This window comes from Daldinia loculata (assembly GCF_022478755.1).
Source record: "Daldinia loculata strain CBS 113971 unplaced genomic scaffold F4817scaffold_14, whole genome shotgun sequence".
In the NCBI taxonomy this organism is placed as follows: domain Eukaryota; kingdom Fungi; phylum Ascomycota; class Sordariomycetes; order Xylariales; family Hypoxylaceae; genus Daldinia; species Daldinia loculata.
The window spans coordinates 191,178-218,887 of record NW_026054868.1 but is presented as its reverse complement, the minus strand read 5'-3'; the positions used below and the strand labels follow the sequence as shown (position 1 = coordinate 218,887).

The window sequence follows — 27,710 nt, the reverse complement described above, 5'->3', positions numbered from 1 at the left end:
CGAGTTAGACCAACTTTAGCGTCCAAGGCAAACACATTGACCATAAATATCTCGGGGTTGGCTGGGGCCGATTGTCTTTTGTCATCGTTGCCAATTGTCAGTATTTATAATCCAAACGCTGACAAAAAGAAGTCGAAGTTTTCGTATAATTCTACAGTTCCACTCACTTCTAGGGATATATTAGGAATCACATTGCTGACGAGTTCTCGCCAGCCCGAGAATTATAGCACAGCGGGATCGCCACTCATCTAGTACTATTAAAGATAGGTACCATTTTGACCCTATGTAGTAACCCGCTAAGTTGCACAGTCCAGTCCCTTCAGAACTGAAATTAGTTCCCTACAGTATGGACCATAATCCTCCGTCAACGCCTTGCATCATAAAGTCATCAATGTCTTTCATATCACCGAGGTCGAACCCAGTGTCATCTATGTCGGTATTAAAGTACCCAGGGTCATAAGTCATATCGGAATTAGCATTTGAAACGCCAGCGTTATAGGCTGATGCTTTGACATGGTCGAAAGCGTAAGAACCTAAGTTCCAGTTAATGTCTAGTTGTCCCGCAGGCTGGATTTCAGTTATCAAAGCCGAGTTATTTGATTCTGCTTGTATCTCGAGAGTGTTTTGTAAGTGGCCTCGATAACCCGGTTGCGGTCGAACGGGAGTATGAATGTGTGACTGCGAAGGTGATGGAGAGGCCGGTGGGGTTTGGGTTCCAAGCACATCGTGAACGATTTCGGTACTTCCTTCATCGCAGCTACCATTGTTGTTAATACAGACTGTTTTCTTTTGTTGATACCATCTCTTGAGCTTCTTGAATGCGTCTATAAATGGCCGCGACTGAGGGAAATACCCGTGTAGAGTTAAGGTAGTGAGCCTTTGGATCATCGCTCCAAGAAGATCTAAAGGAGATGGCGTATTATAATTGTCAGGGCCGCTTGTTTGAGAACGTGATAGATCTTCCGCAAAGTGTCCCAGCTTCAATAAGCCAACTATCACACACAGATTCCACACAAGAAACACGTTCGGAAGAGAACGTGTAAGGTCATCATCCAATGATAGGTAGATATTCAAGGCATTAGCACCTACTATTAGGCTATGACAGAGTGCGTCGGTATGTGTTGCGGTGAATGTTGGTGACGGCCGGTTTGGATCTTCATTATCCTTGATCTTAAGCCAAGTGCGCATATGACGGCCATAAACTCGAATCGCAACTTGGTGAATATAGAGATCAGCAACCAAACCTGTGTGTGTTTTGAGACCTTTGAAATATCAAATATTAGTAAAATCTAAGGAGCAGTGCTGATGAGGTCACACTTACGAGGGTCCAGGTCTCCTGAGGGTGATAGTTTCCAGTCAGCTAATCTCTGTCGGAAAATGCCTAGTAAATGCTGCGTTCTAAAGTCATCGAAAGATTCGTCCGCGCATGCATACGACGCATTTAACGTCTTTGAGGCATCATCGAAAATCTCTTGGAGAGCTACAAGGCTGCATAACCATTGATCGTCGCTCCGTGTACCATTCCCTCGTGTTAGAGCTTCTATGTAAGCTTGGTGCGAGGACGAAAGTATGAGGGGCTGATGTCGACGTAGAAGCGTTGCCGAACTATGAAAAAGCGGTGTTAGTTAACTCCTGGGCAATTGATGCGAGATAAGTACCAACCACGATGCACCAAAATATACGGTTAGTAAAGTTCTATATGTCTCTTTCTCCTGGTCACTGGTTCTATTCTTATCCAGCTTAAGTGCACCGCCTAAGTTAAGATCGTGAGACATGACCACAGCGCTATAAATATGCTGAGGGAGTGCAAATGCCTTAATATGCGGGGGCTGTATGTAGTACTGTGAGAAGAGGACTAGGGACTGTAATAAGTCAAGAGATTTTGCGCCTTGGATAAAGACATCCTGCGCTAGGATGCTGTTGAGTTGCCCTAGAAGAGGATTCACGAGAGACGGTCTGAGTGATGTGCTAGCTATCGTTATGATAGTTAAGAATAATGTAGGTTTCGTTGCTCGGATAGCCTCTACATTCTCCTCAGCCGAGAAGCAGATAGAAGGCATCAATGGCCGCATATGAAGGTTCCAGTGGTCAAACAACATAGAGGCAGTACGGATGTCTACCAAACCCTGACTGACAACATCACGGCTGGTTATGCTTGCTTCTCTGCCATCACTGACGATGAGTTCCGCGTGGCGATCTTGTCGTTCGCTGAACTGTGAGGCATCGTCATACTTAGAGCTCGAGTCAGGAGTTCTAGACCACGCTGCGTCTTCTCTCGCTTGTTTAATGGACTGATGGTTTCGTCTTCTTTCAGCCTCCAGCGCACTAGTTAGGGCGTCGATCTTCTTTTCGAGTTCAGTGAACTTCTGGGAAGTTTTCACTCGCGCTTTTGGTGGCCCCGGGTCTTGACAAGGACGGGAAAATCTTATGCAGGTCTCACAATCTTTAGATCCGGGAACCGAAACGCATTTTATCTTCATGTTACGGCATGCAATACAGGCCCTGATTTTCTTGTGGTTCTGTTCATATTCATTTATGAGAATCCTATCTTCGGATGAGGCGGGGGGTGCATTGATTGTTGCATTAGAGCTGGTCATGGTCTCTTTGAGAATAACCCTAGTTGGCGACCTGGTGTAATTCTTCTGCGTATAATTAAGTGCGAGATCTAGAGAAGAATATGAAATTTGGAGGTTACTGTAATTTTCGATGCTTGATCGAAGAAGGTTTCGTATGATGTAGCTCCCCCATAAATGATAACGCCGCACTAGGGTCTCAATATTGAGGGAGCAAATCCGATAGGCTTCTTGATTTTCAGGGGGTTCCTGGCAGCCTCAGGCAATTTTAGTTCTAAATTTACCCCAAGTTAGAACCGGCAGCATCAACTTAGGTAGTTGTATTATAGTATGGTAATTTCGAAAGGGCATTGCATTGTTAGCTTTACAAAGTTCTATACAACATCTGACTGATCACAATAGCAACGAGAATAAAATAATTAACTACCTGTTATTCAAAATGGTAGAGTTGGTATAAGCTTAGAAGTAACTCGTAAAAATTATAAAGGATGCTAGTCTCATATCGTATTCAAAATTGTTAATTATCGGTTGGTATAGTATGTTTACACCGAGCTGCCGTTATAGAACTCAACATTCATGATGTAAAGTTGCCCAGTTTAAGTCTCTTTGTAAGACTCGGTTTTAGAGAAGTTTGCCAAGTGCTGCTTTAAAATCAAACAAGGCCTACGTCATCAAGACTAAGAATATTTCCAACTTAAGTACTGCTCGTAGAAACTAAAAACTAGCATACATTGACTTTCAAATCCAACATTTAACTTCGCTCATAAAGATTCTTCTACAGGCAGATTAACTCGCAGTCTATCGATACGTGGTATTCTTTACACTTACATGAAAACGACAGTCTACAATAAATCTGTAAAACAAAACACGCAACCATGCCTAAATCATTAAAAGTTGCTCTAAAGAATAATAGCAATTCAGACCAAGTCTATGCGTACATCACCGGCATAGCCCTTCAACACAGAGGGCAACGTTGCTTTCTCAAAGCCGACGGGGAGGGTCTTTACTTCCCGCAAAATCCGCCCCGCATTGGCTCACCGCTGACCGAAGACTGCGCTATTCCTCTCGGAACGCCGGGGAACACGGTGACGGTCACGATCCCACAAATGGCCGGCGGCAGGATCTGGTTTTCTCGCGACGCAAAGCTCACCTTCTTGCTTAATCCCGGTCCTGGTCTAGTCGAGCCCAGCGTCTTAAATCCGACCGATCCTAATGCGGATGTCGATTTTGGCTTTTGCGAGTTTACGCTCAACGATGCGCAGCTTTACGCAAATATTAGCTATGTAGACTTTGTCTCACGTCTGCCGATGGGCATCTCACTAGAGCTGGCAAATGGCTCGGTGCAGAGTGTTGCCGGCATGGCTCCTGACGGCGTGGATCGCATCGCTGAGGGGCTGCGCGAGCAAGCGCAAAAGGATGGCCGGCCTTGGGACAAGTTGGTAGTCAACCGTAAAGGTAGGATTCTCCGGGTACTAAATGCGACGCACGGGAATGCCGTGCGTGCGAACTTCAGCGGTTACTACGAACCATATGTGAATGAGGTATGGGAACATTTCCTCGCCAAGCAGAAAGAAGGCCAGGTCCTGAAAATCAACACGCAAGCTGCACCAGGCATTTTAAGTGCCCAGTTCATGAGTAATGGCGAGGTACAGGTTGGTAATGAGAAGTTTGGTAAGCCGAATACGGCGGACATCTTTGGCTGCAACAGTGGTCCGTTCACGACGGGACCGTCGCCCACGCGTAACGCCATCATCCCGCGCCTAGCTGCTGCATTTGTGCGCACAGCACTGCTGGAGGCATACGAACACCCTTCGCAACCGCGCACATTCTACCAGAGAGATCCGACAAATCATTATGCTCGCATTGTACATGAGCACAATGTTGACGGAAAAGGTTATGCATTTGCTTACGACGACGTGCAGCCGGATGGCGGTGACGATCAGTCAGGGAAGGTCAATGCAGGCGACCCAGTGTTATTCACGGTAACCGTTGGTGGCGTTCAAACGTAATACAATTCGCTACCCCTATGTTCGGAAGTTTTCATATTATCATTTTTCGGGTCTACCTCTTATGATATTAAGGGAGAGTCATTAGAAAGCCCTGGGGTCAGGGGGTCACGGTTGGATACAAGGTATTTGAAGTAAGTCAACATGGTAGCAAACTTAATAGAGTAATATCAAAGTAAGTGCAGCTCATTTACCATCTGCATTTATCAATATAAGAGTTATCAAGTACACAAATCCAACCCCATGCTCATTTACTCCAACTGTGACTCTGAACTGTTCTTGCTGGGGTCTTAGGGCTTGTAAACACTCTGAAAATCATCTAGAATCGAGGTTACACTAATCCTTTACCAGTTGAATTCTAAAAATTACGAAACTGCAAAGCTTTAAGTGTGCGCCGACTAACAGTTGTATGAAACTTTACAGGAGTAAATACTTCACATACTAGAACTTCACTGAGCACGAAGGATTATAGAGTTGAGCCAACTAGCCCAGAGAATATATTTATGTAGCGCAGTGAGTTAACTGTATATATATACATATCCAAGCGAAGAGTTCCCATCACCGTGCCGGCAACGGAACTAGTCTAACCTCTATACCCATACAGCTGAATAACAACGGGTATTAACGCCATAACGCTCTGGGGAGACCATGACGATTACAATATCTATGCGAAGGAAGTCTATATAATTGTGTGTCTCTATTTTCATAACACTGGCATTTACTATGGAATTGTTAGTCGTTATGAAAAATAAGTATATCAACAAAGGATCAAACTTACGCAAGAGAGATCGTAGCTCGCCTTGACCGTGTTAAGGTCACCGGCGGGGAAGATACCGAAATCTGGTGAGGCTTGTCCCCATTGAGATTCCTGAAGGTCGTACCACCACAGGTTAACACCGCGCGCGATCAGGCTGCAGGCAATGTCTTGCCAGTAGATGCGGGCGTTTGCGGGGCTAGCTACGGCTTGACCAACAGTCTTTCCAGATACGGGCCATCCGGTCTCGGTGACATAGACAGGCTTGTTTCCAGCTAGAGCAATAGTCTTGTTGAGTCCGTCATAGAATCGTTCGTGCGCGTGGTCGATGCTGTTAGGCAAGCTCTGCTCCCAGTACGGGTAGCCGTCGAAGCCGAGCCAGTCGATGTGGTCGATGACGGCTCGGTTGGTACCGTTCAGGAAGGAGTCGTAGGTATCGACGTGGCCGATGGGCACACCGGCAAGAGGAGTACCAGCAACGGCGCTTCGGACCTTTTCGATACAGTCGATGAGCTTCTGGGGGCCGACGCCGACTTCGCCGCTAGCGTCACGGTAGAGATCCTCGCTACCAACAGAGATACCAACAACTAAGTTGGTGAATGCGGATCCATATTGGCTGATGGCAGCCTTCAGGGCCGCGATTTCGTTTGTGACAGCTTGGTCACCGCCCGAAACCCAGAGACCCAAGAGAAGGGTCGTCTTGGTGTTGATGGCCGCCGGGATAGCGCTAATAACGGTGTTTGCGGTTTGCCATTGGACTGTTGACAAAGAGTAAGTATAAAACAGATATTTATATAGATTAATTCGAGTCCGAAATCTAACTTACTCATAGAGTAGAGACGGGCACTCGTCCATCCACTTGTGCCCTGGAGGTTCTTGGCGCGGTTGAACTCATACTCGAAGTCGGCTTGCTGCTTAGCGGCCTGGTTAAGGAAGAAAGCTCCGTAGTTGAATCCCTTAATACCAGTGTTGGCAGCAGTAGCAGCAGCAACGGCGGTGCTAGCCGTGGCCGCGAGGCCGAGGACGGAAGAAGCGAAGCGCATCTTGTAAGATATATATAATTATTACTGTATTAAATATCCAAGACCAAAAGTTATTTAGCAAAGCGAATGACAGCTACAATATTGCAGCGATGAGGTGTAAGAGTAACGAGTGAATGAGTATTAAAGAAACTCTATTAAGTCTACTCTACTGACTAGAACTCAAGAAGCAAAGAAAGCAAAAAAAAATCAAGAGGAAGGAGATATAAATAAAGGGATCAGCAGGTTCTAGAAGCTGCAAAAAAACAACTTATTCGGATAAGGGATCGAAAATCGGATCGCATCAACATCCCTTGTGCCGATACCCTGTACATACCTACACCCTGTACCTACAGGGATAACCTCATTCGTCCTCGTCTGTCCCGGAATTTCCAGAAGCTCCACAGCCAGTGACCAGTCTGCCAGTGAGAGATCAGTGGGAGGCCGGTGGATCTGCCGGCGCCATAACCCCCTGAGCTCGTATTATCGACCCACATGCCGCTCAGCCTCAAATCTCAATCAAGCTCGACAAATGACAACGCATACTGTACGAAGCTAGGGCCGGATCGCTTGCGCGGACGCGTATTTATGTAGGTGTAGAAAACTTGGCAGCCCTGGTTTTCGTAAAAACGGTCGAGCCGGTTGTTGATGGTACATTTATTGATTGCAGTTAACATGCATTTTAATAAAAATAGTGCATGCTTTTACTGTTGTCCAATAAGCTCCAACTTGGCACCTAACTAGAACATATGTGAAGAATCTCAGTTCTGATTGGATCTGTCAACGAGTCAAGATTATTTATGTATTGCATATATCCATTATTTCGAGTACGTACGGATGTCCCTTTCAAAAGTTTTTTCCATAGGGAGACCCCTGTCACCCCTGTCAAGCTTTGACCATGCTTGGCAGCAGCTGCTCACCTATACAGCATGCGTATTTAATTTTACTTTACTATTTTAATAAAATATTACCTTTTTAAAATAAATCGTAAAATTTTGTGGAAAGCGATTTTATAAAAATAAAAGGAAGGATTTTAAATCTATTAATTTTCATTATATTTTAATATAATATATGGCTGTAAAACTCAATATTAAACCTTAGGAATAGTAATGTATACATCTTTGAATTATCCGACAGGTGTTGCCAAGCACGGGACAGCTGCCGACAATCTTGACAAGGGTTCCCTATGGAAAAAACTTTTGAAAGGGACATCCGTACATAGTGCATAGACTGATAGGTAGATCATTTTTATGTATATCAGACCCGCCCACCGCCCGCCTTAAAATATCTCAGGAGTCAAAAGTGGACCTTTACAATTCTGAAAACAAGGAATCGATATAACTATCGCCAAGTTGCAAACTTGCAAACTTGCAAAAAGTGTGTCAACGAATGCGCAAGCCCCAGAAAAAGAGTCTAGCTTTCTAACAAGACCTCCAACTTAGATGTATTAAAGTATTAATCTCCCCCATACCCCTTAACTAACGTCCAATTAATCCGTACACTCTACTATTTTTAGTATCATGGAACATAATCAATACATAGAGATTAGCCAGAAAAGTCATAATTTCAGAAACTAATCTCAGAGCCTTTTCCTATTGAGTTACTCTCCGTCTTATAGTTGTTCCCAAGGCCGCATCACTTTGATGATTCAAAAAGGTATTTCTCAACTTTACCTGTTATTTTTTTTTATTGAAGCTTTTTGCCTTACGGGTGCTAGATGCGAATGCCCAGAACTCGTACTCCTTATAGTTCAAACTTGAATAGCGCTATTGAACCAGCTCAGCATCATTATACAGAGCTATATTATGCCTACTGTTGAGAGCTTAGTATCTTCAAGATAGAAGTAGGTAACTGGATATGCGGTACAGGTTACCTACAAGCTAGAGGTCATTCACACTGATCTATCGAGTGTCATTGGTCAACTTCTAGCTTTGTGCATCTTAAAACGCAGGATACCGATAACTTCAACACTGATGACCTTCAGGCGCGGGCGATTAGATTTAACTACTTTATATCAAGTTATATTATTAGAACACTACCGTTAAGGATAATGCGTACTTGTTTTCGCATACCGAACTAATAGTTCAGCCCTTCCTAACCTTCTTGCTGTAAGTGATGCTATTTGCAAATTACTCTGAGACGTCGCCCCCATTGCCAGCCTTTTTTGTCCATGTGGTTGGTACACAGCATGAGAAGTTTTTAGCAACTGCAACACGAAGAATCACTTATATCTTCCCCTGTATCCCACCAGATAATATACCTTTTAATAATGATAAAAATTCGCCATTCTTATTACTTCACACCACTCAGCGTGATATTGCCATGGTCGCTCGCTATACGAAAATCGAAGGCTGGCCTGAGAGCCCTCAAAGTCTAAAATCTGGAAAATCCCGGCCCTGGCAGATCTCAGTCAATGTTCTCTATATTTCTCTAACTTGTCTATTTTTTGTCTATGCAGGCCTCGTAGCTCACAGCGATCAGTCACCGAAAACTGACCTTGTTCCAAAGCTGCATACCGCATCTCGTTATGTAGACAACCCTTCGAACACCATACTCTCAATCTAGGTAGCTAATATTACCACTCCACAGGGCCCTACAGTTTTCCCAGTTCTATATACTTTCATTGCAGGAAGCGCCATACGTTCGTTCGCTCTCTGGAGATTGCAAGAAGGTGCAAAGATCGGTTTCTTGGACCTAATCCTAGGTAGCACATCGTTGGGAAATGCGGTAGCGACACAATTTGAGCGCCAGTTTATGCACCTTATAGTCCTAAGCACATGTATTCTCGGAATATGGTTATTTTCGCCTCTTGGTGGACAAGCCACTTTGAGAATTAGAGAATACAAGGACATCCCGATTGTGCTTCAACAAGAGATAGGTTACTTGGACCTGTCCAGAGCATCGTTCCCTCTTGGAATGAAGATGGGTGATTATGGGGCAGTGTTTGACAATATCAACACAGCTTTTCTGGCTTCTCTTGCGTCGCCTCAGGCAATTAAAGACGGCCAACAGGATACTTGGGCAAACATCAAAGTGCCGATGATCGAGGGCATGCCAGGATATATTTCGTCTGGAGATAACTCGAGTGGATGGATATCTCTCCCCGACCATATTCCCAATGCACAATATTCTTCACTTATTGGGATTCCTACAGCCAACATCCCAGATACTGGCATCACTTCATTCACAATGGAAACATCCTATTGGACTATACAGTGTCCGGAACTGATGTACGCAAAGGATTATGATGATGAATATTGGGTCAATAAAACCACACTTCCGACCTTCTCTGGAACTTCTCAGTCGCCGGTCTCGAATTTGGCCGTTAACGATGGTTCATCCGCACAAGGTGTACGAAGTGTATGGGGCTGGATTCTTTCAGTTACGAGCAATGATGATCTGAAAAAGCGCTGCGAGTCGAAGCCTGGGGAGGATGTCCCTCTACGACGAATCTTTTACCGCAGCGAGAACGTGGGTAGTGACTCCGACCCGAACCCCACCGCAGTTAATTGCAGCCTAGCAACGACCTACGTCGAGGTGTCTGTTCAATGTACAGGATGGGAATGCAAACTTGATCGAATAAGGAAGTCACAAAATAGTGTGAACCGTCGAGCTAACGCATGGACTACACTCGACCCATGCCCTGAAGATGATTTTGAACAAATGTCCAGCCAGTTTCTATCACATCTAGTAGAGGCGGCTGATTACCAACGGCACAGGAGTGGAATGCCTGGGGTACTGCAGAATTATATACAGTCTCCCGCCGCCCCTTTCACCACGGACAACTATGAAATGGACCTCACAAATGTTGGGAATACTACGTTTTCTCTACGGCTAGCTCAACTGCTGAACAGCTACTGGGCCGCCGTTTATGGATACAGCATCACATTCGAAGGCCGTCCCAAGAAATTCCCTAACATCACAAGTTATGGTTTTTACGCGCACGACCCATTTACATATGTGGACGGCGAGTACACGCGAGCTGACACTCGTTTTGTTTATAATCGAGGCTGGATGGCAGTACTGATCATTTCTACAAGTATCATGTTCGCAGCCGGTATCGCAAAACTGTTACTAGACTTGAACATCTGGATACCTGATCTCCTCATGAACGTATCAACATTATTGCGAGGAAACGGATATAACTGTCCCAGTCTTCCATATGGAGGGTCTACCTTGGAAGATAGCGAGAGGTCGAGACACTTACGTGACCGGATGGTCAGGTTTGGAAATATCTTGACAGAGGATGGCCATGCGGGTGAGCTCGGCATAGGAGAGGCCGTAGAAGCCGAAGGTATGGTTACGAAAGTCAAGGGCGACATGAAGTATTGGTAAAGAGTGACTCTTGGTAAATATAGGTACCTAAGTTAGAAACTATTGTCTTACAAAGATCCTCACAAGATTGCCAAGACAACATAATCAGTAGCTGGGGTGGTTCTTCCTGACTATGCGTGAGTGGTACTAGGAGACCTACTAATAATTATCTTATGTAGGTAGCTAAGATGGCTACTTGTATTATGGGTAGTCAGGGTTGTGCTTCTGTGTAATTCAGTAGTCATTTTATTACTCTTTACTTACTCCTTGAAAATAAACCTACCTACTAAGAGCTTATGTTATGAAGCATGATATGTACATGCCCAATCGGCTTCACCATGACAAAGTATAGTTACTTCATAAAGTGAAAAGCACCCATTCATATGATCTAAGCCAGGTATCTAGTACACCTTATTAAAGTGATTCTTAGAATTGACACATCTACATCAACTTATCTCAGTCATATACGCTGTTTCCACGTGTATACTTGCGGTGTAATAAAGTATTATTCACAATTAAATCACACGTTTCTTCTGTTCCTTTACTAGGTATCTACGTACCCTCTAATATATAAACAACTTCTCCTCAGCAGCAAAAGGGCCTCTGATCTAGTTATACATTCTACATTCGCCAGCACTCGATCATCTCATCAAAGAAACCGACTGATCCACATTCAACTTCGACCGTTTCGTCGCCATCGCAAAGCCGACCATCGTCTATCCTATCCACACCACGCACATTTCGAAGTACCCCTTCGAAGCAAATACACCATGTGTACCTGGCACGCTACCGTTTTTAAATGCGTGACGTGCAAGAAAATCCTCTCCATCGCCAGAACCGAGAGGGACAAATGCGGGAAGCAAGGCACTCCTCACTGCGTGTCTAGTGACAGAACTCAGGTCATAAAGGGGGTTATTTGCGATGGCTGCAAGAAAGAGGGGAAAGAAAGCAAGTTCGAGAAACAGAAGATGTGATCTCTTTTTCATATTCGTGGGTTAGTATGATGAGTTTTCATCCTAACCATGGCAAACCTACGGGACTTGCGGGATTCGATATCCCTGTGCGATGAGTTTTTTTACGTAGCATGAGTAGCTATATAAGTTAGCTTCTTGCTTTATACATGCATTTATATCTTATAATGATTCGTGTCTTACTACTTGCGTGTGTTGTGCTATTAATCATGATTATCTTGGTTTAGTTGTGCGGATCACAGATCATGAGATTTGAATTGTATTACCTTCTTCTTCTACGAATTATATAAACCAGCTTCCCCAGATCTCAGAATGGTTCTCTACCCAGACAAACCAACTACATCTACCTACCCACCAACAAGTTCCACCAAATACAGCAACCCAATCCACGGCAACCATCAAGTTACCCACCACATTACTATCAAGAACCTCTTGACCACGAAACCCATACGTACCTGCCTATACAACCTTTGCCAGTACAGCCAACATGTGTACCTACACTACCAGGGTATACAGGTGCAGAAATGATAGCTGCGGAGATACTATCTACTCCGAGAGGATCACAAAGCGGCAGTGCGCCGACTACGGTACTCCACGGTGCAGACCTACCGAGACCTCCCGCGTGTACAACGACACAACATTGTGTGAGTTGTGCAAGAAAAAGGCTGCGAAACCGACTTGAAACGATATCTCATTTGATTCCTTGAATGAACGCGATCATTTGACTTTGGGCGAGAGCAAGGGGAGACTTAGGAGATATATTTAGTGTTCAGGCCTTGCCTATACTCATGATAAGAGACCTTAGATAGCTTAAGGCTCTGACCGGGCTGGATCAATATATTTAGTTGACCCCTATTATTTACCCCTATTTTGCTTGATTTGAGGTAGAGAATGACATGCTAATAGATGAATGTGAGATGTCCAAAACAGTATTTATTTACTCTTCCCCTAAGATAGGTACCCACCAGTTAAATATTTATTCCACACCATATATCAGGATGATCAACGACCTTACCCTCCAACACGACCGCCGTATATATACTCTGTTCACCCTACTATATTTCAACATATAACCCTTCTCCTATCCTACCCAACCCAACAACCACCCCCCAATCCACTACGCCTTAGCCTCTAACGCCCTAGCCCTGAACAACTCCTTATAAGTCTCAACAACCGTATCCTTCAAAGTCCCATACTTCAGCCCCAACACCCTAGTCGCCTTAGACCCATCAACACGGTACGCCTCCTCCGGCGACCAATCCCCCACCTTCCCAACCGGCAGGCGTTCGCGAGCCTCCGGCAGCGCCTCCCGCGCCGCGTCCACCGCCGCCTGGTACCGGAAGTCCTGGCCGACGAGGAAGCGCTGCCCAGCCGCCTCCGGGACTTCCAGGGCCCGGATGTGCGCGGCCGCCACCTCGCGGGAGTCGGCGTAGCCGCCGAAGTCGAAGGGCGGGACGCACGGGCTGTCGATGATATTGTTGAGCAGCACGACCGACTCGCTTATCGTCGCCGTGTTCGAGAGCTCGTGCGCGTACGGCCCGAATACCCACGGCGGGCAGATAGTCGCCAGCGTGAAGCTAGCGTCCGGGTGGGCGTCTATCCACGCCCACATGGCGCGCTCGGCGAGCGCCTTGCTAGACGCGTACGCGATGACCGTCTGGGCCTTGACCGCCAAGTCCCACGTCACGGGGTTCCAATCCTTCTCGTCGTAAGTGTGGCCCGGCCGCGTGCCTTTCTCCGGGTCCACGACGGCAGCAAACGAGCTGGTCGACACTATGCGCCGGACCTTACCGCCGCCGTACTTCAGCGCGGCCTCGAGGATAGTCGTCGCACCCTTGGTAGCGGGGTCAAGGAGGTCGCGAACGTTGTCCTGAGGATTAAGGTTCAGGGGCGACGCCGAGTGGATGATGCCCTCGATAGACCCGTCTGCGAAAGCCGCGGCGTAGGACTCAAGGACCGTCATGTCTGGGACGATGGTAGAAGAAAGAGAAGCGGCATAGGAGGGGTAGTGAGAGATAGTACGGGCCGCGGAAGACTCTGTACGCGCCGTAATACGTACATTATACCCGGACTCCAAGGCCTCCCTGACGATCTGTCCACCGACGTAGCCACCAGCGCCGGTGACGAGAATAGTGCCTTTTTTCTGAGGGGCAGCCATGTTTAAGTTGATAAAGGGGTATTTGCAAGGTTCGGCAGATAGTTAAGGAGGTGTGTGTGAGTAAAGTAGTCTTGGTGAACGTAGTCAACTTGAGTAGCGGCGAGCAACAGGGTTTTTAATCGAAGGATTTTATAGACAACAGCCGTCTTATAAGCACAAATGTACCTTCAGTATGGTTGACAATATGCCGATGATCTATGGTTGCACACCCGGGTTTAAGGTGCGCTTTGCATGCAGCTGCAAGTGTGTGGTTGTTTCTGCAGACTAAATTCCATCTTGATGACGAACGCACGACGGATTATATACAAGAGGTAGATAGGTGATTACTCATGTATAAGTCTAGCTCACGTAGAGATAGGGGTATGGCGTCTTTACTGATCAAGTCAGTAATTAGTTTACTGATAGACTTCCATTGAACATACAACTCCCACAATAAGTTAGTAAGCGACCAAAGACACTCACCCTATCTTAACGCCTGTATCGGCCGCATAATGATGTGTCCATCGCCAGTTGATCCCGTGATTCTCCGGCCCCTTTTTTTGGTGTTTTAGGAGGTATTTAATCGGTCCTCCGAAATACAACTCCACCCCTTGGATTTGTAAAAGCACTGGTTTCGGCCTTTATTTTAGCTACTCAAGAAAATCTAATTAGAGAAACATCTAAATAAGGAACATCCCGGCCGGAGTTTAGCACATCGTACAGACGACCTAACTATTTCGCTGCACACTACTTGGACTATTTTTATTGAAATATGGGAATAATTTTCGACATGATTATATAAAGCAATAGCGTATTGGTGCAGTGTTGGGCTAAAATATGACCGCATATGTAACGGAGGCTCATGGGTACCTAAGATAGGTGGTAGATATATGACAGCTTCTATTGGTTTTATGGCCGTCGGATCAGAACGGAGAATTGAGACATGGTTTATCGGCGATTCGGCCGTATACACCGAACTGTCTCTTTTAGGGGTTATGTTATCGGCGTTGACCACTTTTGAGCTTCACAAAAACGATGCTTTGTGATATCTATTATATTCCGCTTCCGTTGTGCCGGGCGAGGAAGAAAAAAAAAAGGGCTTCCCAATCAATGTTTAACCAAGGTAGTAAATATGCTATACCGTACACCCTATACCGTACACCTGTACACACCATACCAGAACTTCCAGGTCCACTCTATGTACGTATCCTGCCTGCTAAAGTCAACAAAGATGGCCCCTTGACAGATAGTGGGTATATATGAATGAAATGGAACTTACCCGCACGACCTGTACGAACAACTTTAACTCCGGAGCTTCAATAAGCAACAGGATAACCCAAAATCCTTATTTATATTCCCGCTTTAACTCCATCAAGCCCAACTTCCTTGGTTATCGATTAATCTTGCGCTTCCCGAGATACTGGCCCTGGCACTGGCACTACCGTGTACCATCTCTATTAGCTTGCCCCTTTGCCGTGCGCGTAAGTTTTCGAGGTATACGCCCACGTCCTCGAGGCTTTTGATCTGCTCCTCGAGCGAGAGGGTACTGCTGTTTACGCTTCGTACTAGCGGCGAAACCAGCTTCCGTCTCAAAGTCTCAAGGTTGGCCTTTAGGCTAAGCAGTTTTCCATTATGCTCTACCAGTATGCCTTTGTTGCGCACTGTCTTCTCACGCACGTTCTGAAGTAGTTCGCGGTTACGCTCATACTTCTTGACCTCGCTTACTTTAGGCCCTAAAATGCGTGTCCACAACGAGGAGAGGAAGTCAGCGTGCTGCTCATCTTGTTGCGATGACTCTCGCACGACGACACGTGCCAAGTTTAGGAACTGACGGTCGATAGCTTCGAAAAGGGCGAACAGTGATAGCGAATGGTGTAGCTCGTTCTCGATTGCTTCTTCTAGGACCGATAGGAATTCCGTAAATGTGCGTTGGAGCGCGTAACGAGTTCGCTGCGGATGCGACATACCGAACATAGTTGTCGCTATATCGCCTAATCGCGTCGGCATACCTGTGTTCGGATTCTCGAAAACGCCAGCCACGGAGAGCAGGGTATGAATGTTGGCAAATGCTGTGGAGAGAGGTTGGCTTGGAACGGCTTGCACCTGCGATAACTCTCGCCGCGCCCAATCCATCACAATCAGTATGCTGTCAATATCACCGTCAACATTAGAGAAAAACTTTGTAAGCTCGATAGCCAGAGTCTTTAAGCTTTCTGAGAGCTCATCAAGCGACTTCACAATGATAGGCGCCGATGTCATGTTACTTGACCGAACACTCTCGCCGAGATCCCACACAGCAACACCGGTTGCTTGAAGATCGCCAACCTGGGAAACGCCATTCTCCGAGTAGTAGATCAATGGTTCAAAGGAGCGCGCAATACCTGCCACCTTGACCAAATCAGGCGACGGTCGCGGTGGCGCGGGTTGAAAGAGCGTCCGGATGGCGGTCATTGATAAGAACGCGACGAGGGTTGCGACGATAATATTTCCCCACGATTTTGATCTTAGGAAATTGACAGCAGCCTCAATGGGCTCTGTTCGCTGTTGGATATCAGCACGCAGCGCTAATCGGATGTCTAAGTTGAAGTTAGCATGGCTGCCCGGATGTATCAATTTGATAAACTTACAATTATCCCTAGAAGCACCAGGCGACATAGACGCTATTATACCGTTTTGTGTCGTTCCTCCATTTAAATGACCATTAGCTGGCGACTGGCTCTTCAATTTGACGAGAGTATCATCCTCAGTTGGGCTCTCTGGTTCTGGTGTAACCCCTTTTTCGGGACTTAAACTTCCTGTTGGCAGACGCGTCCTACGAGCTGCCTCGAAGATATCGTTCTGGAAGATGCTGTTGTTGGTATGATTTATGCGCCTCGGCTGGTCGAAACCGCCCAAGATGTCCCTACTCTCGCGCCAATTACCGTACCACCGATCTCCATTCTCAAGCCTTTTCCACGCCGGTGGGCTGTAATTACGATCTGACAGAGACATGTCGTCCATGTCGCTCTCTTCTTGCAGGTCGAGGTCCTCGTCCGAGAAGCCAAAGCCTAAATGGGTTGGTGGGAACCCGAACAGTTTCTGTCGCGACGGTGACATCGGAGTCGCGAAGCTTGTGTCGTCTCGACTGTTCTCGGAGTACATAGACGTCATTTTCATTAAGAGCGCCTTGGCTGGTTGGCTTCGGAATGCTATCTATACTTATAGTTGAGGTTGGTGTCGAGCTTGGAAGTGCTAGTTTGGTACGTGAGGAAAAGAACGAGCGCAAACTTTGAGTTGAAGTCTGCGCCCGGTTGGAGGGTAAGTGGATAAGAGACTTTTCTGAGTTTGTCACTGGTCCGGGCGCAGGTAATGCTGGCAGGGCTTTCTGTCGATGCGATCTTTGAATGGGTGGCAGCGCCTTTCGTCTTGGTAGCGGCTCGATTTGCGGTCCCGGTCGCGGTATAATAGATGACGGCACCCTGAAGGAAAACCGAGGAAAGCGGGTAGGTAAGATATTCCGTAGCGGTATATGGCCGATTGAAACGAGGTAGATGAAGAAAAAGGCGAAAGTGAAGGCTAGTGCGACGAGGAACGTGCTAGGCGCAATGGTAATGCTGAGAAGTGATACGTGATTGTGAGTCTCGATAGATACCAAGGGGCGCATTGAGATCGGAAGCGACCGGCCAGGTAAGCTCTGGGGTCGTCTAGAGTATTCAATCTAGTCGTCCGGAATGCTATCGTCGGCGATACTAACTAAAGCGACTAGAAGTATAGAGGTAGGTATGTTGTGTTGGTATGTCGGTATGTCGGTATGTAAGTTGGGTCGGCAACTTAGTTGAACGCTGTGTTAATGCTGGGATTAACACGATAACAGTGCGATTTCGCAAGTAGTCAAGGTTGGTTGGGCTATAAAGTTCCACGCTTATAATATTGACTTGATCGAGCGTATTTGAGTATGTTGAGTATAGTAGCAAGGCTGTGTACTCAACTACCAGTAGTTAGGATCCTATCGAACGATGTCGTCGCGAAAGATGAACTCCCAAGGATTGCGCAAGAGGGTAACTAGACTCTTACGAACCGAAGGGGAGCGGATTCGTTTGCGCCGGTAAGTTCCAAAGCGCAGTGAGGTGGGTAAGGAAAATGGACGAATGAACGACAACTTTGGCCAGTGGTAAGACGAGAAGTAGAGGAAGTAGAGAAACAGCTGTACGAAATTGAGAGGCTGGGAAACTCTGGGAAGCTCTGCACCATCTCAACCTTCTCTGGTTACTCCTTCCACTTAGCCACTTAGATCTCACTTTTGAGACCCCCCCACCTTCGGGATGTCGCAGGAGAGGTTCTAAAAGCCAATGGATTTGCTTCGTTTCTGGTCTCTGTACGACAGACCAAAATGCAAGGGTCAATACCTTTTTTAAACTTTATAATAGCCTGTTTTAGGAATGCACTTGGACGAGAAAGTACAACAATATGATAGTATGTAGTATGTTGATTATATATGCCTTAGGTACTAGGAAAGGGATTCTTGCTCCCTAGATACCAACATAAGTCCGTGACTTGGACAGCCAAAGAATAAGTGAGTCAGTAACATATTCCGTATCTAAAGGGTACGTACTACATATGGTAACTCCCTCTGTCACTTTGTACCCCTCCCCCCCCTTGTCATGGTAGCGTCGGAAGGAATGCGATCATAAGTTCTTGACCAATCATAATAAGATATTTAACCTATGAGTTGTCGTTGGGTTAAGTGCTTGCATGAGCGAATCATCGCTCACGGTCACCACCTAACCAATCATGTCTTAGCGTGATTACAGCTGCAAGCACTTTGACGCGTTCCGAAAAACAAACCACAAGCAAGTCTGATATAGTTCAATCAATAAACATTGAGCAAATATGGCATTATGATTGGAGAAATAGCAAACTTGGATCTGGTGACCTATTGTAAGTTACCTATTTAAGTTGTTTACATATTTTACACACTGCTGATGTTTGGTTATATCCTAACAGGTACATGCTATTATACTGTCTTTTACCCCGCACATCATGCTGCCATAACGTCAAATCTTATCGCGCTATCGCACCATCGAATCACTTATCACCCCGCAGTTGACCAGGTGCCGGTTGACCCCGGCCATTTCCTATGACCGAGACCCGCCATAAGGTACGTACCTAAGTAGGTACCTAAGTACATAGTTTTCCTTTTCTTCCCCTTTCCCTTTCCCTTTCCCCTCCCCCTCCTTCTCCCCCTCCACTCAATTTATGCGGCGATGTTTCAACTATCCTCCCGCTACCGACGGAACAATGCATTGTTACCTACATAACCTACCTCTGTCAGCCTGCAAGAGGTATGCTATCGATTAAAAACGCATGACTTTTATGACTTCGATGTCTCTTTTGTTAATGAATCCTTAACTCATCCTTATGTACTTTCACGACACAACAGATTTACCCTGACTTGGGATATATATTCTACCTTGGGGAATTCTAAATCCCGGTCATGAACTCATTTCATCAACCGTTTGTATTATTAGGTACCTGGCCCTTATCAAATGACGACATGTCTATTCCTTACCTGGGTAGCTTCTACGGCTATTCTAGGTATAGTTACTACTCTTGACATCAGCTGGACACAGTGGTATCCTAACTCTTATCGTCTAGTATTATGTTTCATTTCACACCGTAATACCAGATAGGGTAAGTGGGCTAGAGACGATAGAGCTAGATTGGCGTAACGATGTCACCACAAATGTTGTCCCACATTCCAGTAGACTCGTTGGGAGTTCAGTACTTGAATACGGGTGTGAAGAGACACCATTAGAACCTCTTCTTCAACCCCGGGGGTGAGCTCGAAGGTTTTCTGGACGGGTCCTTATTTTGATAAAGAAAGGGAAAGGCTTAGACTGGATATTATCTTCCCCTAATACAACTCCTCAGGATCTCATACAAGTCTTGGTCAACCCACTTCTACCACTATAACTTAATGAGGAATGAACAAGCCAAATTCCCTACCATCTCATTTACATTCCTCGCTAACCCTGCTTCTGAGAACTTGTATTACCTGAAACATGCATCTCATTAGGTCGAACCCTCCAACGTATGTATACAACCGTCAACTTATGTAGCATAAAAGCCAGATGAGGTGGCGAATCCACAATGTCTTCCTCTATATCAAAACCACATCTGCGGTAATTCCGCGGCCCATGTCGGCTGGGACCGACATCAAACTCCACAATTCTTCCAGTTTATCTATTCTGGTTTCTGGTTTCGTGGTCTCACATCGTAAATTTGCCGTCTCTGGTTCTCCCCACTGTAGGTATCCACTAGGTTCTATTATAAGATATCTACTATTAGCAATAGAAGATCAACATCTAGGAGTATACGGAGGATTAGTTCACGAAGAGTTTCGTCAGTCAAAAGGATGAAAGCAAAGAAACCGACGTGAACCATGTTAAAAAACGCCGGTGAGGTCTTCTGGGACGTTTTCCCTGACGTCACAGTGTTGAAAAGGTACGTTCAAAGGGAGTGCCAACATCAGCCACGCGCAAATTAGCAGTCTCAGTATGGATCATTGGTTTTACAAGATCTCCGAATGTTCTAGTCCAGAGGATATGCATAAAATTGATACTACAATCACAATAGGACTTATTAGTTGATTATGCAAGCCTCAATGATTGATCAAGACATTTAGCATGATTTTGAGGTATATACTGATTGTTTTCGGTATAATCCCGAGTAAAAGCATAATCTGTTTTTGAAGAGTTGTGATGTTCAGATATCCCTTTATAGTACCAGTGATCTATGGTACAAGTTTGTCACAAAAGTCATGGAGAGCACTAACAACAAAGAAAAACGACATGTAGCTTGATTGCTTAGGAATATTTAAAAATATCCAACTTGAATTCTTTTTTTAATGCGACTTTATGGTGGTGCCCCTAACCTCTGGTAACAGGCGAGTAGCATCACATCGAACATAACCTCTAAACCCCATTTTCTTCACGATGCCTCTCAGAGGCAGCGAACAAAGAGACAGCCAAGAAGCAACCCATCGAACGAATCTCAAATTTAACTACAGTGCTGAGGAATGGGCTAACAAGCCGCTCTCTGCGTAGGAAGCTAACAGTTAACTACAATACAGCCACAGCTGCTTACTTTATTCTTCAATGTGCACGCGTTGGGTCTTTATTAAGCCTCTATGTCCCGATCTCTATCAATTTCACTAGGTAGAGCTATAAACCACAGCCAACCAGGAGTAGAGTAAGCGCCCCCTTACTTCCTATAGGGGCAGAGAATTGGGAATACCCTCGTAAGGACAAGCAAGGAGATACGAAACGATAACTTCGGACTACCAACGGAAACCCCTACCGAGAAACATTGGCTCAAGACGGACAGCCTAGAGCGGAACGCTAAAATTAGATAAAATGAGTTGTAGATAGCTCAAGAAGCAAAGTGTGTGAATAAGGTAGGTAAGTTGTCTACTTATCTGACAGCCATAGATTCATTGTCGATTACTTGAGGCGTAACTAGCCCTCATGTAGACAGGACGAAGACACGCTTAATGTAGATGCCTGCATTTTTATTCGTTTTTTTCCAACTAACAAGAGCTGCAATATTTAATTCTGTAAATTATGCTTTTGCGTACCTATTCTTCTTCTCATATGTACGTACCAGTAAAGCAACAATTTTGACAATCCCAAAATTGTAGAACTTTAACCTAATCGCCACCGCAGTCCCGGTAATCACAGCCCAGTTCGACTCGATCCGCGATGTAGGATGGTACGGCGCGTCGTTCATGGTATGTAGCACTGTGAGTTCTCCCCTTATACCTATCCCTAGGTACCTACCTAAGCTTCATCTTCCACAAAACGCCAACACCACATCTTCCACAAACAAAGGTGCGCAAGCCAGCCGCCCGCAGGCAAAACCTACACTCTCTTCTCGAAGAAATACACGTTCCTGATTTACCTATTCGTGTTCGAAACCGGCAGCCTCGTGTGCGCGCTAGCTCCCACTTCGAACGCTCTGATCGTAGGACGTGCCGCCGTCGCCGGACTAGGCGCGTCGGGGATATTCGCAGGCGGCTTGATCACGATCCTTACCACGATAATACCGCTACGCAAGCGACCGATTTAGACCGGGACTTGGAGTTCGGTCTTTGCTATTGCTGGTATCGTGGGTCCGGTTATTGGCGGTGCTTTGACGCAGCATGTCACTTGGCGATGGTGCTTTTATATCAACGTATGTGTCTCTTATATCTCCCTCTACCTATATTGGAGGTCTGAATAACGTAATGTGTGCAGTTACCTATAGGTGGCGCCGGCGCCGTGATATTCTTTTTCCTAGTCCATCTCGAGCCCGCCCCGACGGAAAATACTCCGCTTCGCAATAAACTAGAAGGGGCTTGATATAGTCGGCTTCGTACTGCTCGGCAGCGCAATCGTAATGCTTCTGCTTGCGCTTCAATGGGACGGAATCACATACGCTTGGTCTTCGTCAATCGTTATTAGGCTGTTCGTCGGTGCCGGAGTAATCTTGATGCTCTTCATCCCTTGGCAGATCTACCAGAAAGACAAGGCCTTGATACCGCCGAGATTATTCTCCATCAACCGGAAACCCGGGCTAATATGTGCAGCATCGTTCTTCATCAATAGACCCTTCCAACTCATCATCTATTGGCTACCTATTTGGTTCCAGGCCGTATTGGGAACCTCGCCAACACAGAGCGGTGTCAATTATTTCCCTACAGTTATTACCGACGTCCTCGCCGCATTCATTGGTTCAGGCATCGTCATGTAGTTGGGATGGTGGAACCCCCTTCTCTTATCTGGAGAAGCTATGGTATGTCTCGGCGGTGGCTTGCTTATCACACTATACCCCGAGATCTCGACAAAGAGTAAACAAAGTCCGGCTCAAGTCAGCGAAAGGAGGGACGCAGTTTAGTTAGTATCTTCACAGCTTCACAGCTAGAAGACGAAGCTCGCGCCTGTAATAGTGCCACGTTCACGATTGAAGCTACTTGGAGGCGAAGGGAAATGAACGTAATTTATTTTCTCCTATCACTGCCTATCCGATAAAACCCGACCTGATAAAAGCACACGCTCATAGCTTCATAACCCTGAATAAGCACCCCGACGGACTAGTTATAGATAGGAACCGACTCGATTTGTATGATGCAGATACATCGAGTAGAGGATTGTTTGAACTTTGCGTCCTGCTTTGTATCTATCCTTCAGATAGTTGCCGCGGATCTGGGGGTACATTCTAGCGTTAGCGTTACCCATCCTCCTAAGTGGCAGCGGTTCTGTTCTTGGTTTGTAAGGGTTGTATCTAGCTAACGGTTCGTTGTTAAAACGACTAATCAACTCTTGCCGTCTCGAGACTCCTTGCCGATGGATTAGATAAGTTATTTACTTGCTTCACCGGCGGTGGTTGATATTTGCTCTTCTTACGTAGTCGCTTACGCGCAACCATGACCGGGACTGAGCTCTTGGTTACTAGGTAATTTGAGAAAGATCCAAGGAGCGTCCTGCAATGCCACATTAGTTCTTATCCATGTTTGTAGATACGCATATTTGAACTTACCCTTTCAAAGCGCTCCTGCCACGGCTTCCCAGAATTACCAACGTCGGATTCAAAATATCGATCACCTCTGTGATCAGATGCTTGGGATTCTTGCAATGAATCACTTCTACGATCACCCGTACCTGTAGCTGCGTCTTCCGGAGCAATTTTGAGACCCGCTCGGTAATGTCCTGAACGGCTCGATCTCTCTCTTCTTGTAATCTGCTTTTCCCGCGAGAACTAGGCGCTGGGGAGGGATTATTGCTACCGCTACCGTCGATAGCTCGGATATGCGGTGACATCGAAGATCCTTGCATCTTAAACGGGCCAGGACTAGAAGTACGGTACGAGGGTCTGGACATGCCCTTGGAAATTGCGCTAATGGCCATCGCTTGCTCCTTCATCGCCTTGGGCTCGTCTGCTACCATGTTGCTGGCATCGACCGATCCACTGGTCTCCTCATCCATGCAATACATGGCTATTAGTGTATCGCCATCGCGAAGCACGGTTCCAACGGCCCATTCTAACGCGTGGGTAGACTCATCACTAAGATCCGTCGCCACTAGGTATTTACGCAAACGCCGCTGGTCGTCCTCTGCCTCTCGCTGTATTCTGGTAAATTCACCACGGTAGAGAATTCGGAGGGAGCGGTGGACTTCGGGGGTTGAGAGAATCGGGGTAGAGGATAGTTGCAGCCCCTGTGCAGCTTTGATAGCATCGACGTCGGCATCTAGATCTGGATCGTAGGGTGTTTGGGTGCCAGACAGAGGTTCCTGATCAAAACTAGTGGACGGTTGAACCACTGGCTTTCCACCCTTGCCCAGCCTCCCTTTATCTCCTCCGGGACTTGTAATCGTAATTTCGGGCTCGTCGAAGAGTGATCTGTACTGAGGCTGAGTAGCATTGACATGTTTTCCTAATGATGCTGTTAGTCATTTTGGAGTCTCGGGCAGCATATCGTGTGTTCATGGACTCACGCTCATCTTCAATAGCAGCGAGTAGACTCTTAGCTGTGTTCCCATCTTCAGAATCTTGCGACTCGGCGCGAGGAGTGAGTTTTCTCCCCCTTTGCATCTCTTCGTCGGACGAGTTCGCAACGTCGTCATCACTTTCATCTGGGAGCAGTTCTCCGTAAGGACTTAAATTATCCTTTTCTATTCGACCGTGCCCTTCGCTCTCTTGCCTCTTACGTGCTAAGGATGCTAAGCTAGAGCCACCATAGAGTAAGTTGGCATCCGACAATTTCCTATAAGCATTATTCATATCCAATACCTGACCATTGGTCATCATAATGTCCTGTGTCTGACTGCGCCCAGGAGGGTTCCCAAATGGCGAATTTGAGCGCAGATTAAAACGGTTGCTAGGTGACTTCGACTTGTTGGTTTTCCTTGAAAAGCGCGAGTGTTCTCCAGGAAGCACTAGGTTGGATAAGTCAGGTCCGCGAAGCGCTTCACCTATAGAGCTTGACCGCATGGCATTTTGACCACGTTTGATCGGCATAGATTGCCCAACATTGGTTGGCAATATATCATGAAACTTATATGCAGATGTTGGGTCATTGTTCCTTAGACTCGGTAGAGGTGGCGACCGTGGGCCAAGGTCTACAGCGGGAGTTGAGGCCGCATCCGACATACTTCTACCACGACTCGAATTATCCGAAGCCGGGGCCTTGTAAGAGAGAGTCGGTGACACAGGCGTGCTTGCCGGGACTTTGGAAGACGGTCTGCCAACATCTAGCATGCTTCTCGTCTGGATTGGAGGACCGTCGACGTCTAGCATGCTACGAATTGGAGGGCTACGAGTTGCATTCCTAGACACTTCGCCAATGTCTAGCATGCTTCGAACAGGCGATCGAGGACTCGCAAATGGTGAAGGAGATCGATGGCCAACCGACGGAGCTCTTCTAGGTTGTTGCCACGACGACATTAGACTCTCAACCTCCTTCCGTTCTTCCTCAAGCGCTGCCTCGAGGGACATCAACTTCCTGTTGTTCGCCATTGTAATATATGTTTGACGTAGTCGCGCTGGTGGCAATTCGAGGAGGTTAGTCCTTGTTTACAAAATACAGATATCGAATCGAGGGGTGTTTAATCGAAGACGTCTGTCTGTTAGAAGTGGGTTGCTGGGTTGCTGGGTTGCTGGGTTGCTCGAGAAACGAGCTTCGAGTCACGTCAATAAGCCCAGACGCGTATTACGACGAATTATTAGGCTAGTAAAGAGTATAAAAGGTAGTAATCGAGAAACGCCGGATTGATGCTATCGTGGGATAATAAATGGGCGTCTTCGATGGAGACGGAGGAAGATCATTGTGCGCTGAAAGATCTTTCTCGTTGTTGCGTTTTTTGTCTCGACCTAGACCCGAGCCTTCACCCTCTGCGCATGGCTACTAGCCAAAAAATCGGGTTTCTAGGTTCAGGCAGGAAGCTGGAACTGGGGGATTGGAACCAACTTTGTGAGTTGGTTGCAAGTGGATTGACGGAAAGGAACGACGGGGCAAAAAAGCTCGAGCTCAAGTTCAGATGATGTGGGGTCTTTTTTTGTAGCTGTATTTAACTGTGGTTAGCTGTAGCCTGTGTGTAGCCTGTGTAGGATATTTGTGGGATATTCCAACGCAGACACAGCACAGTAACAACTTAAACGAAGAAATCGGAACTCGGAACAGAAAGAATAGAAAGGAGGCCTCACTGCCTTGCTTGCCAAGAGCTTTAGGGTGAAAGATTGATTTCAAGAAGGGAGATATGATGACCGTGACGAGAGAAGAAGAGGGGTCTAGAAGGATGTTTATGAGGATTTTGGGGGAAAGACCTATGTACCTTAAGGTTGGGGACCTAGGGGTTAAGCTTGCCTTGCCGTGCCCAGTTTCGAGGTGGAACCCGGACTATTTTTTCCTTGGGCTGCTTTGGGTTGCTTCCGTTTGGTGTTATCATTACATATTTCGTTACTTCAATTAGGTAATAATTCAAGCTCTGTACGCAGTAGTAGTACATAAACATCCACGCGTATATTAAACACGGTAGAGTAGACAACACATGCATGTAAGTAGTAGCACATGCGAAAATAAATAAAAATTAATACTACTAAACTTCAGGTGCCTTACCTACCTAAGGTACTTGATGCATTAAGATGCATTCGGGTGGTTTAGGGAATCTACAACTTGTCCGGTACCAGTACGCGGATGCATTTGTTCGCAAGTGGCTAAATCACTGTGTGATATACTTAACCGAGGTACCAGATACTTTATGATTCATGTGGCATTCGATCTTAGTACGCAGATCATCCTATCAGACCACTTCTATGTAGTATCCACTCTGTTAAACCCTGGTCCTGACTTCCTCTTTGCGCGTCAGAGGCTTCCTTAACAGGCGGCTATAGCTAATCTTGAATTCGATTGGCTCCTCTCTCTATGCCGTCCTACGTCCGTATAGGCAGGACAATATATAATACCTACCTTACCTTTCTAGGTACATAATGATACACGCATATGCGTATGTTAACTTTATAGAAACACCATAGAGATTGTTTAAAGGCTATGTACGAAGTACATCCTTAACTTACCGAATTTTAATATATTTCACCAATCAGTCCCTTCGTTACAAAAGCAAGGCTTTATTATACTTATGAGGGTATATATAGTCGAGCGGAAAGGGGAAGTTGGTATACTTTTTCTCTTTGCTTCTTTACACTTCATAACTCTATCATCTTCCGTCTCACGTCGGGCATTTCCGGCTGATCGTCTTAATCCGCACCCACGTAACTGTAGAGGATTCGGTTGGTAAGTGATTCGTCATTACGTGGTGCGTATTGTACAGCCAGGATTGACTTGAAAATTATTTGGAGAGTTCCCGGAATGGGTGTAAGAATTGAAAAGAACTAGATTGTAACTTGGATAAAATAACAAATATGGAAGACGTAATATCTCGGCATTTCCTTGTCCATACGTAAAGAATACTACGAATAGGGTTATAAAAGGAAAAGGGGAAAGGGGGGGGGTCATTATCAGTTTTCAAAATGATAAATAATCTATATAGGCCAACACCTTTTATAGATAAATAGTCTTAACTTATACGGAATAGAATAACCAGTTCGTTCTAATAGCAGCTGGTGACTTCTTACCTCAGGTAATAGTGCACAAGTACTTGCTCGTTCTCTTTTTCACTCTCTCACCCTCTCTCTCCTTTTGACGTGTTACGAACGGTTGGACAAGCAGCATTGCACAACACATACGACATACGATAACCACAACCTTGCATGGAATGTCATCATTTACAATATGTAGCAACCTCTTTCAACATGTCATGCGGTCCTCTACTACCCACTGTTGCATAGTTCGTAATTCCAGCTTCCGCTTCCGCTTGCGGCGCGTGTTCAGGCATCGAAATTTCGTGCAGCGTAGCCACGGTCC

The 27,710-nt window shown here is 46.0% G+C and overlaps 8 protein-coding genes across 8 annotated transcripts; 3 read left to right on the top strand and 5 right to left on the bottom strand.

Annotated features, from left to right (window-relative positions):
- Positions 1-50: 50 nt before the first annotated feature.
- Positions 51-2,704, bottom strand: F4817DRAFT_332436 (uncharacterized protein). Its single transcript, XM_049302647.1, has 3 exons — positions 1,663-2,704; positions 1,322-1,605; positions 51-1,262 (listed from the first exon to the last, which is right to left on the bottom strand). The coding sequence occupies exons 1-3, from the start codon at positions 2,595-2,597 to the stop codon at positions 340-342; spliced, it is 2,142 nt and encodes a 713-aa protein (XP_049160703.1). The 5' UTR covers positions 2,598-2,704; the 3' UTR covers positions 51-339.
- Positions 2,705-3,163: 459 nt separating this feature from the next.
- On the top strand, positions 3,164-4,813 carry F4817DRAFT_332434 (glycoside hydrolase family 64 protein). The gene has a single exon (XM_049302646.1). It carries the CDS (start codon positions 3,449-3,451, stop codon positions 4,580-4,582), a length of 1,134 nt encoding a protein of 377 aa, XP_049160702.1. The 5' UTR covers positions 3,164-3,448; the 3' UTR covers positions 4,583-4,813.
- Positions 4,814-5,045: 232 nt separating this feature from the next.
- Positions 5,046-6,715, bottom strand: F4817DRAFT_332429 (glycoside hydrolase family 17 protein). Its single transcript, XM_049302645.1, has 2 exons — positions 6,160-6,715; positions 5,046-6,091 (listed from the first exon to the last, which is right to left on the bottom strand). Exons 1-2 carry the CDS (start codon positions 6,374-6,376, stop codon positions 5,337-5,339), a joined length of 972 nt encoding a protein of 323 aa, XP_049160701.1. The 5' UTR covers positions 6,377-6,715; the 3' UTR covers positions 5,046-5,336.
- Positions 6,716-8,674: 1,959 nt separating this feature from the next.
- F4817DRAFT_314259 (uncharacterized protein) lies at positions 8,675-10,687 on the top strand (the record flags this gene model as incomplete). The annotated part of the gene is made up of 2 exons (XM_049300377.1): positions 8,675-8,881; positions 8,942-10,687. The coding sequence occupies 2 exons, from the start codon at positions 8,675-8,677 to the stop codon at positions 10,685-10,687; spliced, it is 1,953 nt and encodes a 650-aa protein (XP_049160700.1).
- A 2,067-nt stretch (positions 10,688-12,754) lies between these two features.
- F4817DRAFT_364040 (NAD(P)-binding protein) lies at positions 12,755-14,510 on the bottom strand (the record flags this gene model as incomplete). Its single annotated transcript, XM_049306705.1, has 1 exon — positions 12,755-14,510. Exon 1 carries the CDS (start codon positions 13,793-13,795, stop codon positions 12,755-12,757), a length of 1,041 nt encoding a protein of 346 aa, XP_049160699.1. The 5' UTR covers positions 13,796-14,510.
- A 602-nt stretch (positions 14,511-15,112) lies between these two features.
- On the bottom strand, positions 15,113-17,372 carry F4817DRAFT_48984 (uncharacterized protein). The gene is made up of 2 exons (XM_049307546.1): positions 16,402-17,372; positions 15,113-16,350 (listed from the first exon to the last, which is right to left on the bottom strand). Exons 1-2 carry the CDS (start codon positions 16,928-16,930, stop codon positions 15,146-15,148), a joined length of 1,734 nt encoding a protein of 577 aa, XP_049160698.1. The 5' UTR covers positions 16,931-17,372; the 3' UTR covers positions 15,113-15,145.
- Positions 17,373-21,834: 4,462 nt separating this feature from the next.
- On the top strand, positions 21,835-22,729 carry F4817DRAFT_48930 (uncharacterized protein). Its single transcript, XM_049307544.1, has 2 exons — positions 21,835-21,985; positions 22,048-22,729. Exon 2 carries the CDS (start codon positions 22,190-22,192, stop codon positions 22,541-22,543), a length of 354 nt encoding a protein of 117 aa, XP_049160697.1. The 5' UTR covers positions 21,835-21,985; positions 22,048-22,189; the 3' UTR covers positions 22,544-22,729.
- A 93-nt stretch (positions 22,730-22,822) lies between these two features.
- Positions 22,823-25,513, bottom strand: F4817DRAFT_48938 (uncharacterized protein). The gene is made up of 3 exons (XM_049307545.1): positions 24,286-25,513; positions 23,330-24,224; positions 22,823-23,273 (listed from the first exon to the last, which is right to left on the bottom strand). The coding sequence occupies exons 1-3, from the start codon at positions 25,304-25,306 to the stop codon at positions 23,102-23,104; spliced, it is 2,088 nt and encodes a 695-aa protein (XP_049160696.1). The 5' UTR covers positions 25,307-25,513; the 3' UTR covers positions 22,823-23,101.
- Positions 25,514-27,710: the final 2,197 nt, after the last annotated feature.